The sequence below is a fragment of the Orcinus orca genome, chromosome 10 (genome assembly GCF_937001465.1).
Source record: "Orcinus orca chromosome 10, mOrcOrc1.1, whole genome shotgun sequence".
Taxonomy (NCBI): Eukaryota; Metazoa; Chordata; class Mammalia; order Artiodactyla; family Delphinidae; genus Orcinus; species Orcinus orca.
In genome coordinates this window covers 96,934,303-96,954,722 of record NC_064568.1, presented here as the reverse complement: position 1 = coordinate 96,954,722, position 20,420 = coordinate 96,934,303, and the positions used below count along the sequence as shown (strand labels likewise).

The window sequence follows — 20,420 nt, the reverse complement described above, 5'->3', positions numbered from 1 at the left end:
TCTTTGTGATTGATTATTTATTTAGCACTGCAGCAACTGTCTAGTATGTCCACAGTCACTGCCCTCAGGAGCTCCTCGCCTGTGGCTGTGATGTTGGGACGTTGGAGTGAGCTCAGACTTGGCAGGGGTCACTCCTCAAGGCTGGGATCTGGGAAGGACAGTGACGGCCTCGTCTGGAACAGAAGGATGACTAAGGGTATCCTAGGAGAACGAAAAGAAAGGAAATATATCAAAATATAATTATGCATATATTGCTTTGTTTGAAAAAGTATTGATGAGGGGGTGGGGTAAAGGAGGGCAAGCATTCTGGACCGAGGGAGTTGTTGAGCAAAAGCCCAGAGGTTGGGAGAGGGGAATAGGGCATCAGGAGTATAAATGGGGCAGGATGAGAGAGTTGGGCAGGGCGCTGGGGGACAGGTCCTACTATGCAGGGGAGTTTTAGCACCTTCCTTTAAGAAAGTCTGAGGGATTTTTTTTTTTTCTTGTATCATCTAAAGTAATTTAAAGCCACTACCTCTTTAGTCCCATATACATCTGACTTTTAATCTGGATTATTTTCTCAAATGTTTTTTAAACAAGCAAACAACAAATAGTAGGCTTTTAATTTGTGTCCCCAGGAATTTTCATTGCTGAGCTTTTGTTTGTTTTTTCTTTCTGCCGCTGCTGTTTTATTTTGTAGTGGGAATTTAGACAATAGTGACTAAAAGAAGCATGATTTCTTTAAGTGGTTAGTCCCATTCAGCAGCAACAATAATAAATAATACGATAGAGCAAAAATCTTTTGGGGGGGACTTCCCTGGTGGTCCAGTGGCTAAGACTCCGCGCTCCCAGTGCAGGGGGCCCGGGTTTGATCCCTGGTCGGGGAACTAGATCCCACATGCCACAGCTAAGAGTTCGCATGCAGCAACTAAAGATCCCATGTGCTGCAACTAAGACCCGGTGCAGCTAAATAAATAATTTTTTTTTAATCTTTTTCTGAAAGGGTGTTTTTATGAACAGAGTACCTCAGCGTTTCAGCATCCCTCATTCTCTACCAGATGGAGTTTACAGGTTTGGGTGGAAAGTCTGGTACGATTTTTTCCCTTGTGACACCCAATTTTGTATGTATATATGTATAATGACTCATTTAGAAATCTTGCTCTTCATTTATTAAATTAGGGAGCATTATTTCTCCTGGAATTCATTTCTGCTGAGCAGCACCAAGGGGTAGAACTTTCCCCACAGACTAGACTATCATAAAAGATAAGGACTTGATTTTCTCCTACCTTAGTGTTTCCGTGTATGTTTTAAAACCGTGCCCTTATCAACTCCATAAGGGTGTTGCACGAAGTAGTGGCGTGTGTTATGAAGTGTTTCATTTTACTATCAATTTAATTTTCCAAGGAAAATTACAGATTATTAGCCATATAGTAGTAGTAGAAGTAGTGACTAACTTTAAAAAAAAATAGGAGGGAGAATATTTTCAACTATCATAGTTTTAATCTTTGAGGTGTACATCTGCTCGTAGAAGGAAGCTTGCGGTCCAGAATCTGGTCAGTGCCGAGTGATCTGACATGCTGGGTTCTCTCTCCCCCTGCTTCCTCCCTGCCCGTAGGAGTTTCCTGCCTCCCTGATCACACCTGGAAGCCTCCCCCTTCTCAGGGATCAGGCTCATGGCAGCGGTTCCTTCTGAGACTTCAGCCGCCAGCTCGAGATGGCTGCCTGACGGTGTATTCCCTATTTTCCTGGCCCAACAAATGAAAATAAGTGATGAAATTGCATCGTGTAATGTAGGGTCTTTCCACACATAACTTGCTGTCTCTTCCCTTTAATGATGAACAGTTTTATTAAGTGCTTTTGTGGCATCCTAGGGTCGTACTGTCATTTCTCATACTCTTAATCTAATGTAACTCTGGTGTTAAGCCCACTGCACAGTGCACTGCTAGAAACCGCACTGAGATTCCATTTGCTGCGTGTCTACGTAAAAATTCAGGAAGATGCTAAGGTTTGGCCAGCAGTTAGGTGTCACAGCAGTTTCTTACCTGTGTCCCAAAAGGTAGTGATTCCAGTGGCTCTTCCGATGCCTTTCATTTTGCCCTCACGGCTGCATTTATCCAGGGATGTGACTGATCTACTATACGAAATACGCAAGTATGAAATTACTGAGTAAACTCTTATCAGCGGAATCTCCTTTGTCACCTAGGCTTTCCTAAACACAGTCGAAGTTTCTCACTTAATTATGCAACTAGATTACAGATGGCTACCAAATAACGGTGATTAAAGAAAAATAAGTAGCCAAGTTCAGGAGCCATGTGTCTCTTGGGAAACCAGTACACTGACACATCGTCTTGATCAATACGAAAATTTGTGACATTAAGTCTTCTCTAGATACTGAATAAAATTCTTAAGTAGTTTTGATAGCCACCTTCATATTTCACATTGACAGCAGGGCAGTTCCGTCAGAAGTGGAGTCCTACAGCACCTTAGGAAGGACTATTCAATTCAGCACACTTACATGAAAGTCACATATACCTAAACAGCCAGTGCTAACAGGATATGCAAGAACTTGTTCCAGATATTTACACCTTGATTATCTCAGACATCTGGGAAATGGGGTAAACATTTTAAAGAAAAGAACCCCACAAGGATATTATTTGGGCACCCTGATTCTAAATGCCAGGCTTTGCAGAATAGCAACCAGAAACCTAAGGATAGTGTTTCTAAGGTTTATAGGAAAGATTAGGGGGCTTGGTCGTTTGATCTTTTCTGTAGCACATACATAATCATCAAGAAATATCATCTCTGAGCTTTCATTTATTCAACAAAATTTGTTAAAGGCTCTCCAAAGGCCAGTGTTACTACAGAGTATCCCACCATATTTATTTTTGAAAACTCATTACCATTCGGTAATGTCTTGGTCAGCTTCTGGTTTTCTGGGAAAAGTCCAAGTCTTTTTGTTCTATGTTCATATTTAATTTTTCCTTAATATCTGCCTTGTTTTGTTTATTTTCATCAAAGGTTTACTGTATATTTATTTCTACTTATCTACAGTATTTCTTTTCCTGGTATTATCTTCAATCTTTTTCTTTTTTTGAATGTCCTAAACCTGTTTTCTACTCTCTACCAACTTGATACTCTGAATGTCATTCACCAGCAGAATGTGCATGTTCCCTGGTTGATAGAGTGCTTATTAAAGGTCAGCGTGAAGCAGCTGTGATGCAGGAGCAAAGACCCCTGATTTTTTGATTCTTTACTGCCCTTAGAACAGTGGGCTGTATGGCTGCCCTTTTTTTTTTTTTTTTTTTTTTTTTTGCGGTACTCCGGCCTCTCACTGCTGTGGCCTCTCCCGCTGAGGAGCACAGGCTCCGGACGCGCAGGCTCAGCGGCCGTGGCTCACGGGCCCAGCCGCTCCGCGGCATGTGGGATCTTCCCGGACCGGAGCACGAACCCGTGTCCCCTGCATCGGCCAGCGGACTCTCAACCACTGCGCCACCAGGGAAGCCCTGCCCATTTTATCCTTCAGCAGATGAATTCTTGTTCCAATTTTCAAATGGAGTAAATTTAGAGATGTTGGGAAACATTTATTTTGAATTAAGCAGAGGGAACTATAAATTTATCTAAGGCAGCCATTAAAATTTGGACATTTGACATCTCAAAGGAGTTTCCGTGTAGTTTAAAACTAGCAACTCAAGCTGTAGTTATAGTAGGTGTTCCTGAAAAGTCTAATCCCTCCAGCCAGCTGCACGTGTCCCTGTATTCTTGCCGTGCAAAACGATACAGTCTCAGGAATTGCGTCCCTGTGTTCTTGGGGTATTAGTAAGTACTTTTTCTTTTTCACCTTTTGTGTCAAAAACCATGCTGCTGGCTATTTGCTTTTCATGTCCTTGATCCGAAGAATGTTTTTGTCAACAGACTGCTCAGAATGTTAACATGTGCCCTCCTCTGCCAGACTGGGAGAACCATTCAGTGTGGCAAGGTGCAACTGGAAACACTGTTCCCGCTGGAGGTTAAGTACTTAGGACGATGCGTGTAAGAGGATGGCATTAGACCACAGGATTTAAAACCTGTATCACGTTTACCCTTAAAATAAACTTAATGAATTTTTCTAAATGAAGTGCTTTCAAAATGAAACCTGTAGAATATGTTTTTGTCACTGGGATGTTTACAGAAAACATTATTAGTTCTTTTAAGAGAAACTTCCACGCACAATAAGAAACCATGATAGGTCTTGGGACTTACAGTTAAAGAAGTGTGTATGTCGTTAATGAACAGTGCAGATACCACTGCCTTTTGGTTTACTGCCTAAAGTTAACAAACGTTAAACCCTGGCTCATTATGTTGTTAAGATGAAAACATAGTTTAATAAAAAACCCCAAACAAAAACCCACTACTGCAGTAGTTGCATGCTTTAAAAGACTTTTCCCCCAGGTTTCCCTTGTTTGTCTGGATTTCAGAGTAATTTTTCTAAACATGAGGAAAACAAAAGCAGACCAATTACAGCAGTAGCAGAATGTTGAAGAGGGAGGTGCTGCTGACCTCCCAGGGGAGCCTGTCTGAGGGAAGCCCCTCCTGGCTCAGCCAGCAGGGGTCACTGTCGGGCAGCGATGGGAGGGCAGCCTGGGGTTCATCCAACTGAAATCAGATTTTGAAACACATCTTTAGGGAAGTGGTTTGACATAAATTACTTTTGAAAAACAATATTGCTGCATTGTTTACCTTCTTTTTCCCTCATGAATTTAAATTCACAGAAAATAGAAGAATTAATTTTACACATATGTAAAGTTGTACTGAGTAGTAGAAATTTTATTTATAATGAGTTGGGAATGTATCTAGGAGGACAGAAATTAAATAGAAATTCTATAGGCCATTTATTTATGAATTTGTTCTGTAAGTATGGGTTCCTTATACCTGTTCTAGGGTCCTTGGGGGATGCAGAGGGGTGAGCTACAGCCTTCCCCCTGCTGGAATAGTACAGTCTACATTGTACAAAGCAAGGAAGGAACAATTGTCATAGAGTATCTTACTGGAGTAATGACAAGACTCCTAAATACAAAAAAAAAAACCTGTTTCCAAATTCTGACTTTGATGCTTTCCAGCTGTATTTAAGTCTCTTAACTTCCTGTGTAAAATGAGTTTGGTATCAGCTCTGTCACGAGTGGCTGTTAGGTTTAAACATAACGAGTAAAATGTTGGCAAACCTTTTCTGTAAAGGGCCTGATAATCAGTATTTTAGGCTTTGTGGGCCGCACAGTCTCTGGCATGACAACGAAACTTTGTGAGTGTGGCAGGAAAGCTGCCATAGACAGTATGTAAATGACGGTCCTGGCTGTGTTCCAGTAAAACTTTATTTAAAAGAACAGGCGGGAGCCGCGTGAGGCCAGCAACTATGGTTTGGCAGCCCCTGATACAATAGGAACTTATTGGAGTATGCCGTCGTAGTTACTATGCTCAGTAACAGGCTGTAGCAAAACGAGCAGTATCACAGAGTGCAAAATGGCAGGTTCTGGAGGAGTTAACACGTCTGTGTTCTTGACCTTGATGACTTGTCACGGGCAGGTCACTTTTCCTTTCTGGGTCTTCTACCCTGCACAGCTTCTGCCCGGATAGCAGCAGTCTTCGTTGGGGGTAGGGGTTAAGGGGACAGGGCAGTAATACGAAAGGACTTTTCTTAGCACACATCCAGAGAGCAGAGGTGTCTGGGCTTTGTTTCGGTGCTGTGCATCTTTAAAAGATGCCATTGTCTTCGGTTCATTTACATTATCCATTGTATCTTGTTCCGGTCACTCTAGAATATCCACCCTGTTTAACAAATATGTAATGACCCCAAATTCATTTTCAGGTTCCCAAACTTTGACAGGGGTCTTCCCCTTCAGGAGTTTTACGACCCAGTGCACGTAGAGAGAGAAACATTATTCAATCCTTATCTTGGGGAAGGAAAACTACAGAAAGAAATCCCAGCTCTTCTCAAGTCCTCTGTGAGCTGTAGGCATGTGGCTCTGTCCAGGGAGAAAGGTCCAGGGACACCAGCCTGTACGTCTTCCCACCCATAATACTTCAAACCTTGATCTGAAGTATGGGACGATCAAGGCCAAAGAACATTAAAATGGAGCCATTAAAAAGCGTATGGTGTTCTTTATAAATCCTCCTCATACATTGCATACACTGAAATTTTGTATCTATATGTAAAATTAAAAACTTTAAAGATTTATAGTATAACTAATTATTCTTAAACTTCCATACTTACTGTAAAATACAGTGTATTTGTTGTGAAATTAAAAAGGTTATTAGTTTACATTTTCCTTGGGGATTGTATTTTATATGTTCTACTCTTCAAAATGAAATAATTACTTGAAGCTTTTAATGTCTGTACCTGTAAATATTCAACTCACTCATGCATATTTATAAGCTAGGTTATTGACTGTAGTTCATTGTTGACCTTTCTTTCAGATCATTCTGTGGTTAGGTTTTTATAATATGACATCTGAATGTGGAGAGCTGGGTTTAAATCTTGGCTCTGACACTTTTGAGCTGTGGGCTTCACACTTTAAAATAATTAACTGCTTTTTAAATTTTTTTTAAATCATTGTCTGATAAAAAGTCAGGTCCTTAATTAGTCCTTGTTTTAGTTATGATCAGATAGCACTGGTCTGTCTGTAGTACTAAGCTGGGTTCTCTCGCAGTCTCGATGGCTAGAACCGGAGTAGAGGCATTCAGGCATCATACGTACAACTGAATAAGAACTGCAAAAATAGGTACAAGATACAAGGTAAGAATAGTGTTAGGTGCCAGATATTTAAAGAGCGTGTGTGTGTGTGTGCGTGTGTGTGTGTTAGGATGTATTTTGGAGAAATTACCTGTGCCTTTAAATTAAACAAGAGAAGTGTTGGAATTTGTTTCAATTAATAGTTTCCTATTAAATAATGGGAAAGAAAAAAATTGATTGTCAGAAAGAGAAGTCTTGATGGGTATAATAAGAACAGCAGGGAGATGGAGATTGTGCAGGCTTATCTGAAGGAGACAGAATATTGGTGTCAGGAGAGTAAAATAAAGGTCCTGGAGCATTGGCTAATAGGTTTTTCCTTAATGTCATTTTTTAAAAGATTATTTTGGTCTTTGTAGAAAGTCGAAAAACTAGTAGAGAGAGTTCTTGTATATTCTTTACCCAGCCTCCCCTGTGCTAACATCTTACATAACCAAGAACATTTGTCAGCTCAGGATTGCTAACTAAAGCATAGGACTTACCAGTTTTTCCCCTGATGTCCTTTTCCTGTCCCAGGCTCCCCTTCAGTATCCCACATCACACTTAGTCGTCGTGGCTCCTCCACCGTGCCCCTCAGTCTTTCCTGTCTTTCATGACCTTGACATGTATAGAGAGTCCTGATCAGTTACTTTGTAGACTGTTCTCAATTTGGGGTTTTCTGATATATGCTCACAGCTGGATTGAGGGTATACGTTATTGGGGAGGCGCCATAGGGTGGTTATGCTTTTCTTAGTGCATCATATCGGGGGTACAGCATGTCAGTGTGTATTACTGGTCACGTTAACCTTCTTTACTCGGCTAAGGTGATGTCTGCCAGGACTAGCTACTGTGAACTTACTGTTGTTCGCTTTATAAATATTACATATTTGCGGAGATACTTTCAAACTATGCAGATATCCTGTTTATGCACTGGTGGCTCTTGCCTGTGGTAAGTATTGCTATGGGGTTCTAATTTATCAATTAGAATTTTTCTGCAAGGAAAAGTTACCATTTCTCCATTCGTTCATTCATCCGTTCATTCATTTACATCAGTATGGACTCAAGGTTATGTATTTTATTCTTTGGGTTATAATCCAGTTATTTATTGTGCAGCTCAGGTTCTCATTGACCATTGAGAGCTCTTTGAGGTCTGTTCCTATGCCCTTTCAACATCCTGCTTCTTTTTTTTCTTTAAGTGGTTCCTTACTTTTTTTTTTTAATTTTTATTTTATTTATTCATTTATTTTTGGCTGTGTTGGGTCTTTGTTGCTGCGCCCGGGCTTTCTCTAGTTGTGGTGAGCGGGGGCTACTCTTCGTTGCGGTGCGCAGGCTTCTCATTGCAGTGGCTTCTCTTGTTGTGGAGCACGGGCTCTAGGCGTGTGGGCTCCAGTAGTTGTGGCATGTGGGCTCAGTAGTTGTGGCTTGTATGCTCTAGAGCACAGGCTCAGTAGTTGTGGCGTATGGGCTTAGCTGCTCCTAGGCATGTGGGATCTTCCTGGACCAGGGCTTGAACCCATGTCTCCTGCATTGGCAGGCAGATTCATAACCACTGCGCCACCAGGGAATCCCAGTTCCTTACTTTTTGACACCCAAGATGTTCCAGCCATGGAGTTCACCATTTCCCCAGGGACCCCTGGTTCACGTTACTGGAGAATGGTATTTAGGAACCAAGATCTAGCCGCTAGGTGGTGTGTTTCTGGCTACTAACCTGTCACTGCTTCTAGCCCCTCTCGTTGGATAGAGCTGGGAAATATGCATATTTATGCTAACTCGTACATATACGTACATCTGTGTTTATTTCTGTATCTGTGTATGTGTACGTGCGCACACACGCACACGCACACACACACACAAACGAGAACATGAATCCATACTGATAATTCCAGTTCCAGTCCAGTCCCACAGAGTTTATTTTAGCCTGCTCCATTTCCTTTTTTTTTCTTTCACCAACAGTGAGAAACCTTCTCATCTACAGTATGTTCACTTATTTGTTCAACTCTAGCATACCAATAAACTAGTTCCAGAAATGCTGACCCACCTGTGAAAAACAGGTTTACAATCACAGCATAGTGTCTGTGTGCAGCTCTTTTTGTCTTTAGCCTTCACATTGTCTGGTCAGAACCCCCTTTGCCAGGGTTACCTAGGTCATGGTTGTGGAGTTCATTTGTACTCAGCCATCCGTCTCAGCTTGCGTTTCATCTTAGATTTCCACCACATCCTGGTTAGTTGTGTTTGTATTTACACACCCTACAATTCACCTTAGGGTGCACAGTTCTGTGGTTTTCGAAAATGTGTACAATCGTGTGTCCAGCCCCACAGTTCCACAGAGAACAGTTCCATCGCCCCAAAATTCCTCTGCGCCACTTCTGTATGGACACCTCCCCCCTGCATCCAACAGCCCCTAGCAGCCACTGATCTCTTTTCCTCCCTGTATTCGTACGTTTTCCAGAGTGTCATACGAAAGGAATCAGAATAAGGAGCTTTGGGGGTCTGGCTTCTCTCACTTAGCAGAATACATGTGAATTTGTCCATGTTTTTGTGGGTGTCAGTAGTTCATTCCTCTCTATTGCTGAGCAGTATTCCGTCGTATTGATGTGCTATAGCTTCGTAGCCACTGGCCACTTGAAAGATGCCTCTGTTATTTCCTTCCTGCTCCTTGCTTTCGGTTTAGTTTGATTGTCTTTTTCTAATTTCTAAAGCTGAGAACTTAGATTATTTATCTGAGACCTTTCTTCTTTTCTAATAGAAGTGTTGGATACAATAAATTTCCCACTAACCACTGCTTTAGCTGCATCCCACGAATTTTGAATGTTATATTTTGGGTTTTATCCAGTTCAAAATATTTCTAACTTTTCTTTGAGACTTTCATTTCTGACTCATGGATTGTTTAGAAATGTGTTATTTAATTCTGAAATATTGGGGGATTGTTCAGATATCTTCCAGTAACTGATTTCTAGGTTATTCTGTTTTCAAGCAAAAACGTAAGTATGATTTCTATTCATTCAAATGTGTCGAGGTTGGCTTTGTAGCTCAGAATATACACATTGGTGAATGTTCCACGTACACTTAGAAGGAAAGCATATTCTGCTCTTTGGGTGGAACATAACTGTTAACTAGGTCTAGATGGTTGACAATATTTTTCAAGTCTTCCGTGTTCCTACTGATTTTCTGTATACTTGTTCCATCAATTACTGAGTAGAGTGTTGAAGTCTTCAGCTGCAATTGTGGATTTGTTTATTGCTTTTTTGTTTTAGCCTCATTTAGTTTGAAGCTCTGGTTTCATTGCTACACATTTAGGATTGTTATATGTTCGTGGAAAGGTAACCCTTTTATCATTATTTAATGTTCCTATTCATCCTTGATAATATTCCTTGTTTTGATGTCTGCTTTGTCTGATATTAGCATATAGTTTTTTCAGCTGTATTTTAGTTAATTTTTAAAGGTATATCTTTCTACAAACTTTACTTTCTATCTATTATGTCTTTATATTTAAAATGGATTTCTCATCCATAATATATACTTGGGACTTGCTTTTTTACCCAGTCTAGCAGTCTCTCTCTTTAAATTCATGTGTTAGAGCCTTCCTTTTATTTTTATTTTTCATGTAGTTGGAATAAAATCTATCATCGTGCCAGCTGTTTCCTATTTGCTTCATTTTTTCCTTCTTTTTATGCCTTAATTAAGCATTTTTATGGTTCTGTTTTTCTCCTCTGTTGACTTATTTGTGTCTTTTAAGAAAATTTAGTCATCTGCCTTCAAATAATATTCCATTACTTTACATGTAGTGTAAAGACTTTATATAGCAGTGTATTCACAATTCCTCCTTTTCATCCTTTGTGCTATTATTGTTATACCATTTACATTTACACATGCTCTAAACATATAGCACATTTTTACTACTGTAGACATTAAATTATCTTTTAGAACAAGCAATTAAAAATTTTTTTAAATTTTATCTTCATTTATTGTATTTCCATTGCTTTTCTTTTTTGGGGGTAAATATGAGTTCCCATCTGATACCATATTCCCTGTGCCTAAAGAGCTTCCTTTAACATTTATTGTCAAGTAGGTCTGCTGGCAGTGGATCTCCTCAGTTTTTGTTTTCTAAGAAAGTCTGTACTTCTCTTTCATCTTTGAAAATTATTTTCAATGAGCATAGAACATAGAATTCTGGGTTTTTTTGGTTTTGGTTTTTTTTTTTTTTTTCCTTTTCTTTTCTTATCATTGTTACTGTGTTTTTCATTGCTAGCATTTCTTTTTTTTTTTTTTTTTTTCATAGTTTCATCTCACAGATGAAATTCCCGCTTGGTAGTATATATTGTTCACCTTTCTCGTTAGAGCCTTTAACATATTGGTCAATTATTTTAAATTCTCTGCAAGTTCTAACATCTATATCATATCTGACTGGTTCCGATTGCTTTTCCTCTTCTGCGTATGTTTTTTCTTGCCTTTTTGTATGCCTTGTAATTTTTGTTGAAAGCTAGACATCTTGCATAAGACAGTAGAGACTAATGTAAATGGTTTTTATGCCTAGCAAGGCCCTTTGTGTGGGAGTTAGAACGTTTCTAGTCAAGAGTTGGACTGGGTTGGAGAGATTTGTTGTTGTTAAGGCTACCATCAGAGCAACAAAGCCTTCAGATTCCTATAGAGCCACTTCTTGTTTGCGGTGGGGGTTGGGTTATAAGAGAAGTGCTTGTTCCTTTCCAGTTTTAGGTGTTTCCTTTGTGCTATGCCTCAGAGAGGGTGCTCTACACATTCTATTCTTCTCCTGGTCCTCTTCCAGCAGTATTTTGCTGTTACCTCTCATTTCAAGCTCCTTAACTTGGCATTAGGGGGTGAAGAGGAGGATGGGATGCCACCTCTGTTCTGATGCAGCCTCAGCCTTCTACGTGCACCATGTTCTCAGGTTTCTGGACTGTGGCCCTCTTGTTCTCCTTCCCTAGCTCAGCTGTTGTGGTGGACTCAGCTGGCAACCTTGTCCCTCCTTAAGGAGTAGTGTTTTTTCTCTTATTCATTCCCTTTCCCTACTGCAGTAAGTTTTCACCAAAGTTCCCAAGGGCAGCAATGCTTGTTGCCCTCCTCTTCACAGGACAAAGTGTTTGTTCCCTAGTGGAGAGAGGGGAGAGGGACCTAGGGGGAGTTCCTTGCCCCTCCTAAATGCTGCTGCTCTCCCCCAGATCTGGACCACAATGGATACTTAGTGCTCTTTTCTGTGAGTGCTTGAATGGTGTTCATGACATAGAGCCTGCAAGAGAATGTAGCCCCAGAGGAGTCACACAGCCCTCCCAGCCCACGCTTGGCTCTAACCAGTCTGTCAACCATTTAGCTGACCTCCCCCGACCCGTGTCCTGCTGCATCTGCCCCAGATGACACAAGCATGTGTCTCCTCTCTTCCTACAGACACTGTCTCTAGAGTTTGGGCTGTTGGATTGCCTGGGAGTTCAACCTTATAATGGGTTTAAGGAAATCTTCCTACAGACACTGTCTCTAGAGTTTGGGCTGTTTGATTGCCTGGGACTTCAACCTTATAATGGGTTTAAGGAAAGTCATAAATTTAAAGTTAGGCCTGTTATTTAAAAAAAAAAAAAAAAAAGAAAAGAAGTAATAGCTTTTACGATAAAGCAAGTCTCACCCTAGTCAGGCTTTGCGGCAGGGTTGGCCTCTGATGAAATCAGCCTCCCTCTCCAGTAACCTGTTCCCTCTCGTCAGTCATCCGGTTTCTTCTGTTTTGTTTTGAGTTTTTTTACTTTCTCCTTTGAAAGAAAAATTTTTTCTCATATTAAAATCTCTAAAAATACATCTGATTCGGCATTCATGTGGCAAATTCAAAATATATGGGGGATGACTCTCTAATTTTAGCATTTCAGACATCAGACAAGGTATCAGAGAGGGATCTGTGAGGCAGGAGGCAGGGCATCTACCCGGAAGTCACCCATTCCACGTCCAGCATGGGCATCTGGTGGGATTCAACAGATTGGTGTTATTTTATGTATGATTTCACAGCAAAATAGTAGAACCCATAAATCAAAAGACATGAAATCACATATTAAAGGAATCTAAACATATATGTTTTCTGTTTGAATGTTTTAATTATAAAAGTAATATATGCTTGAGATTAAAAAAAACATAAAAGTTCTAGTCTGTTCTATCTCCTAGAAATAAACATCCTCAAATGTGTTGGTGTTGATGCTTCAAGACTTTTCTCTAAGAACTTATCTTTGTAATATAGAAAGAGTAGTAAATTAATGTGCAAACCATTTGGAAAACCCAGGAAATATACCTATTAATTATTTCTGTTCATGTTTTTTTCTCTTCAAAAAGAACATATAAATGCAGACTGTATCACAGCTAAGTTGAACTTGGTCTGATGCCTTCTTTATTATAGCTCAGTGACAATGAATTGGGGTAGAGATTTTGCACTCCTCGTCCATTTAACTTTTTAAACTTTATTAGCTTTCTAAGGGAAAGTACCTCTAATTTTGCAAGATTTTGAATAGATAAGGTTTTAAATCCAATTTCACATGAGCTTATGAGATATCTGAAACTATTCCCTAGATTATCTTGAATATTCCTTGTTAAACATAGTCTCACATGACATTATAAGGCTGATATTAATGACTTTTAATTAATGTTCCCCTTCCTGTGAGAAGTGGGTTGAGTCATTATAGAAAAAAATGATGGGAAAATTTAGTACCTTTCTCAGTTAAAAAAAAAAAATGTACAAGGATTAAATATTACAGAATATTACTACTCAGAGGACAGTGGAAATATGCCTAAACTACTATTCAAATATAAAGGAAAATTATTCTGTTTGCAAATATGAAATACCATCATTTTTTTGGTTTTGTTTTCATTTGTTCAATAAAAGGGAGATACAAACAAGTATATAGAGAAAAAGAGCTCAGAAAAAGAGTTGCAGTGAACTCTTTGTTAATTTTCTTTATATAGTTAAGTTTTCTTTTGCAGGTTTTACGAGTATAATATTTGAGGCCTTTATTTCTGGTTTTCGTTGTGTATCACCCTCTGCCTGTCTGCTCCCGCGAGGTTCATTTCACGTTCTGCATCCCTAACAAGCCTCCCTGGCCACGCCCCACTCTGTCGGCGCCTCACTCCTCTGATTCCTGCTGCACAGACTGACCTCCGCATGTCATTCTCCTTGACTAAACCGTAGCCTTTTTATGGGTAGAGCCCTTGCCTTGAACATTCCTCACAGTATTGCCAAGCTTATAAAAAAGAAAAGGTTGCATTCGACCACTTGCAAAACATTCTGTAACATACCCTCCCGGTTGTTTTTATCAGATGAAAAACAAAGATTCAATTACGAGCGGTCTGGATATGATCTTGAAGAATCCGATGGCCCAGATGAGGACGAGAACGAGAACGAAGACGAGGATGAAGACAGCCAGGCCGAGTCGGTCCTGTCGGCAGCCCCCTCGGCCACGGCCAGCCCGCAGCGCCTTCCGGCTAGAAGCGGCCTCCAGGACTGTCGGGGTGCTGACGAGGACGTCAGGATTCCTGATTGCTTTTCTGGGGGACACACGGACCCGATGGATGTTCTCCCGAGAGCGTTGCCCACCAAGATGACCGTGCTTAGCACAGTGCAGTCGGACTACGGCGGGAAGCCGGGGTCTCCGGTTAGGACCAGGCAGCGGGCTGCGGGGGACGAGGGTGAGGCAGCCGCTCCTGGAGACTCTGCCAGGTCACCCGAGGCTGCGCCCAGGTCCCCGTGTCACCAGATGTCTGTGGACTACCCCGAATCCGAAGAGGTCCTGGGAAGTTCTGTGGCAGGAAAGGCTGTTGCTTTAACACAGGTAATAACTTGGTGGTTTTCTTTTCGTTTAACCTACTGAATATGGGGAACCTACTGACTTAAGAAATCAGTGCACTTAAATTACTCATTTACAGCTAAGGCAGTTTCTTTAACCTTATTTTTTTGTTTGATTTAAGGCCAAAGGACATTTGTGTCCTTTGGATTCTTGTTAGGTATTTTAGTCAGAGTTTGTATATTGTATTATAAGTCTCTAAAAGAACCAGTATATTTACAGTATACTCATTTGTTATTATTTGGATTTTTTTAAAAAAACCTTGGAATAAAAAGTATGTGTGTGCCAACAGAGAATGTGAGTCTTGGGACCTACGTATTCCACGGCTTCCTCTGAGATGATCTTCCACTGGCATCGATGTGGTGGATTTGCACTAAATTATCTGAACATTTTGCATTTTGCCCCTGTTAGCAGGCAGCTACCAGTTTCCATGACAAAGTTAATGTGACCCCAAAAACGTATTAAGAAGTTCACTTTGCTTGAATGATCAAATTGCTGTGACAGCTTAGGAAAGCTTCCTGCCCAAGAACTAGCTCAGGGCCAGACTCAGGCCTCGGGAAAGTCACCCTCCATGTGTGCTGTGAATGATTTCCTGCTTTCACAAACCCTGGTGGGCTTGTGAGGAATCCGTTCTTCTCTCTCATTGACAGTTCTCTTACCTCTGGTATGGACTGATAATTGTAATAGGATTTATTTCTAAATGCGGCAGATTTTGGATTGCTGGGTATCACTGGAGAAAACTAAAAAGACTGTGAAAAGATTGGATTTCTGTAGCCTATCCTACATTAATATAATTTAAATTACGTTCCTATTTAAGTAACATTAATTAAATTAGTATGTACATTAATGTAGTTCCATAATACGGATATATCAGGAAAAAGCTAATATTTATATGATAATCTTGGGTGGAAGGGAAGATTGGTGAGATTTATCCCTTCTACTAACATTTCATTACTCTCACATTAGTCACCTGTGCTCTAACCTTCTCTATCCCCAAATCGCTCACACACCTGCCAATGGCTGGAAATCTGGTTTCCAGTAGACATTTCATACACTTAGAATAAATGAACAAATGAAAACTGCAGACCTTTCCGTTAATGGCAGCTCTTTATTTCATAAATGGAGAGTCCTCCAGTTAATTTTCCCCCGAGTCGATACTCATAGCCAACTAATATCTCAGAATTTCTCAGTAACTCCTAATCTCTAAAATAGGGTGGAGCTGGTGGTGGCAGCAATAATAGAAACAACAACAATGGAAGAAGAATTATGGCCCCTCTCAGGGTTAATTTCAGTATAACTGAGATGATATCCAGGAAATTTGTTTGAAAAATGTAAAGTACTCTACAAAACTTGTTGCTGACCTTTGGAAAGAGATGAAGAGTGTAATAGGTTTTAAGTTGGAAATTTATTGTTTAAATCAAAATACAACTTTTAGCAAGCTTATCATTTTTATAAAATACAAGTGTACATACTTTTACCTCAGGAGGAATAGACTTTACAGGAGCTAAAGATTTTAGCTCAGTGACTAATAAGGAAGCTCTGCCATCAAGGACCGTTCCGTCTTGTCTTTTAGGGCCCGTCATCCGTGAGCCTTCCTCCGCGGGGCACTGAGCGCAGCCCTCAGCCGGCAGGGGCACCTCCTTGCACGACCTCGCCTCGGCCCGGCGCTCAGGAGCCGAAGCAGCAAGTCGCTCTCCATCCGCCTCCAGGCCTGCCTTCTCCCCAGACGCATCTGTTCAGCCACCTTCCTCTGCATTCCCAGCTGCAGTCAAGGACACCGTATAATATGCTTCCGGTCGGGGGGATCCAGGCGGTCCCTGCCGGCCTCACATACTCCACGTTCGTACCCATCCAAGCTGGGCCAGTGCAACTCACGATCCCCGCTGTCAACGTCATTCACAGAACTGTGGGCACCCCCGGGGACTTGACCGCCGAAGTGTCCAGCGCTACCAGCCCCTCCGGAGTGGCTGAATTGAGCAGCGTGGTGCCCTGTATTCCCATCGGCCAAATCCGCGTGCCGGGCCTGCAGAACCCGAGTCCGCCGGCCCTGCAGCCCCTGCCGGCACTGAGCATGGAGACCGTCAACATTTTAGGCCTGGCCAGCGCGAACCTCGGCCCGCAGGTGCGCCCGCCCGGGCTCGCTCTGAACGCCGCCGTGGGGCTGCAGGTGGTGACCGCCAGCCCTTCCTCCCAGAGCGGCCCCGCCCCCCCGCCCCCCATCCCGGGCCTCCAGATCCTGAACATCGCCTTGCCCACGCTGATCCCCTCCGTCGGCCAGGTCACCGTGGACGCCCAGGGAGCCCCCGAGAGGCCCGCTCCCCCAAACAGAGCCCGGGAGGCGCCGCCCAAGCAGCCCTCGGCCGCCGGTGCGCACCCGGGCGGTGGGAGCGCGTCGCCGCAGGGCTCGCCCCGAGTTCCTCGGGAAAACGCACCGAAGGGTCTAGACCCACCTGCCCCGGCCAGAGACCACGCCAGGCGGGACGGCTCCAGTCGCCTGGACGCGGGGACGGCCGCCTCCGGGAATCACCCGAAGCCCCGGCATGAACTCCCTGCGGCTCCGGGCAAACCAGCATCCGGGCCCCCGCCGTCCGGCCGGCAGCCTCGCCCCCTGGACCGGGAGGGACCCGCGGCCCGGCCTCCGGCCCCGCCCCCGGCCCCGGCCCCGCCCCCGGCCCGGAGGCAGGCCGCGCAGTTCAGCGATGTGAGCAGCGACGAGGACGAGGACAGGCTCGTGATCGCAACCTAGGGGCGTTTTATTTGCGGGTTTGGGGTTTTGTTTGGGTTTTGGTTTTCTGGAATTTTTTTTTTTTTTTTTATGGAACACTTACAGGTTTCTTTGAAAACCCTCCTTTCCTTAAAGCACATTTTTCTGACATAAACTCATGACTAATCTTTGTGCAATCATGAACTTTTGACCAATAATCGTTGTTTTGTGTCAGCTCCAGCCATTTTTGTACATGTTGTATAGACAATTGTGCCTTTTAGGAGTTTTATGTTTAGAGACTGTACAGATTGTTGAATATCTATATACATAAAATATATATTATATATGTATATGAAAACCAGGTAGTTATTTGTGTTTAGCAAAAAAACCTGTCAAATAAATCCAATGATTAAATTATATGTTGCACTGTTAAATATAAATTTTTATGGCTGTGGGACAGAGTTTCTGTGTATAAATTAGTACGTGAGCTCCATATTTATTGTATTCATATTAGTCTTTGAAAATGGGTCTGTCCTTCTTGCGTAAGACAGTAACTTTACACTTCAGACAGAGTTTCTGTGTTATGTTTCAGTAAAATATCGTTTACTGACTTTACCATCGCTTTAGTTGTGCTTTCTTTATGTCATGTAGGGGCCAGCAACCTACATTCGGAAGATAGCCCTAGGTTAACATTCCTTCCACACTCGCCACCCTCCACCCGTATTTTTGAGAAATGGGGGCTTTATAGTGGTGTTACTGCTGTGTGAAACTCACTGAAATCCATTTAGCCAAGTGACCAATTTTTCCAACTTGTGAGGTGTAATTCTGTAGCTGTTAACTTATGAGGAGATTCAGTACTTGAGAACACTTTCTGTAAGTATACATAGCATACGGACAGAAATGGGCAAAGTTCCTAAGGGTGAATATGACAGCTTCTGGGAATTGTAAATTAAGTTACAAAACAGTCGTCCGGAGAGCTCGGCTTGGGTGAGGTGCATGAAACCCCATACCTCAGGTATCACCCCAGGTCTGGGCTTGAGCCTGGCCTCTTCTTTCCCTCAGCCCTGATCGTTACACCCGGAGACCTCTGTCCAGTACCAAACTACAGGGGGTCCGGGATTTACAGAAGAACCAAATTCAGACTTCAAAATTACTTCAGTTGACTCTTTAGAAATGATTACTCCCTGTCCTGAGAGGCTTAACTTATTTAGAAAAATGGGGAGGGTACCCACAATTACCACTGCAGTGATTTGCATTATTACCTGAGCATTGTAGATGCTTCATTTGTGAAAAAAATGTTTTAATGTTGGAATTTGAATACTTAGCACGTCATTAAGGCAATGTGTTCATGTTTTTAAAGGCCTACGCTGTGAAGATTTCAGCAATACGAAGTTGGTGAGACAACAGTGCATGAGGGAAATACTCTAAGGAATTTGGAGTCCTCTTAGCCAGCCCCTGCTTCAAATCTGGGACTTTGGGAAAAGTGCCTGTCATCTGGGCCTGCGGACTCTAACCTAAATTATGATCTCTAAAATGTGCCCCAGCCCCAGTAGGCTGTGACAGATCAGTGATGCTTTTGACGCATGCTTCAATTTACATTTATACTTTTCCACAGATAGTAACAAACCCTCAAAAACAATAAAACTACGCTTTATATTCCAAGATGTATTTGAAAAGAATTCTGGACACTGTCATAGGAATTGTATTGCTCTAACAATAGAGTTGTTGAAAATGAGGTCCATTATCTGTCAGATTTCTCAAAATAAGTTTTAACTTTGTGTCACACCTCTTATTACAATTTTGTTGCCTAAAATTTTAAAGCAGAATAATAAACATATTTTTGTTTCCGAATCACATTTTAGGTACATATGACTTCTCTAAATTCAAAAGTAATGCTAAGAATTTTGGCATTGAGGGGTTTTTTGGTTTGTTTTTTAGTTTATATAAATAGAATTTTCTTAATTTGAAGAATTCCTGTATTTAACCAAATACTAAATGTTGTGCTATGCTTGGATCCTCCCTTGAAAATCTCATAATGCCGTAACATACCATAGGCTTACTTTGTACTCTTGACTTTTTAAGATTCATTACATTGTACACATATCTTTAGTATCACTGGCTATAATGCCTTCATGTGGCTTTCAAATATTTTGCTAGCATTTGAAATATGCAGCTAACTCAGAAACATTATCAAAGTTTGTGCCATTATATTTTGAAATAGTCCCGTGAGCAAAACATAAGGGGATAATTTTGAACTGTTTCTCCAGAGTCTTCTTTTCCCAAGGAGCAAGTCATTCTCAGATATTAATGACTTACAAATAATGACTCGAATAAATTACTTACAAGTAATCCAGAGAGCTGGGAAACTACATTTGACTTTTATTTTGTTGTACTCTCATGAAAGACCCAGGTCAGTAGAGAACTAGAATGCAAGGACCCAGCAAATCTCTTTAAATTATTATCAAAACAGGTGAAACCCATAATGTGAAACAACTTCAATATCTTCTTGTATGAATCCACTGAAACCATCAGAAGTGTCGGAAATAGCAAAAGAACAAAAGTCATTTGTCTAGTTGTTACAGATTAGTACATCTGTTTCATGAATGTTTGCTATGAGTTAACATAAATCAATGGCACTAAAGTAGCTTATTTTTATTCTCTAAGTTTTAGGCTACAGCAATAATTATTTCAGAATGAGATGATCAACTGATAATATTTATATAGAGATTTTCTTTCTCATCTTTTTTCATAATATAGGCATGATTTTCCTTTCACGGAAAAGGTATAAACAACACTTTTCTTATTAGTTGATCTCTGGCCTGAATTTTAAATGGTGGGGCTTAACAAAGATTAGGGATCATTATTCTCCTTGGAAGACTGTCAAGATAGGTAACATTTCTTTCATGATGCGTGCTCAGGGCAAAGTACATGCTCTTATTCACTTCTCTGTTTTTAGCATTACGTTTTAGGGTGAAGTTTGAGATCGACTTGAGATCATTTTGAGATCAAGCAACACCAGAAAGGTGACTTTCGTTGGAGTAGTTTTGTTTCCAAACCATCTATACATTCGAAACATGGGATATTAAATGTCCCTAAAATAAGAATCTTCTCCCAAACTGACTTCCCACGACTTAGGAGAATTATCTATTTAATATTCAATAAAGGTTATTGTATA

The 20,420-nt window shown here is 41.4% G+C and overlaps 1 protein-coding gene across 9 annotated transcripts in view; it reads left to right on the top strand.

Moving 5' to 3' along the window:
• Window positions 1-17,860, top strand: part of HIVEP1 (HIVEP zinc finger 1) — a 143,474-nt gene extending 125,614 nt beyond the window's left edge. For all 9 annotated transcript variants that reach the window (XM_033434903.2, XM_033434904.2, XM_049715604.1 and 6 more), the window contains 2 exons: window positions 14,018-14,529; window positions 16,115-17,860. In XM_033434903.2, coding sequence (XP_033290794.1) covers window positions 14,018-14,529; window positions 16,115-17,287 — 1,685 coding nt within the window. In that variant the 3' untranslated portion in view covers window positions 17,288-17,860. The remainder of the gene's footprint in view (window positions 1-14,017; window positions 14,530-16,114) is intronic.
• Window positions 17,861-20,420: the final 2,560 nt, after the last annotated feature.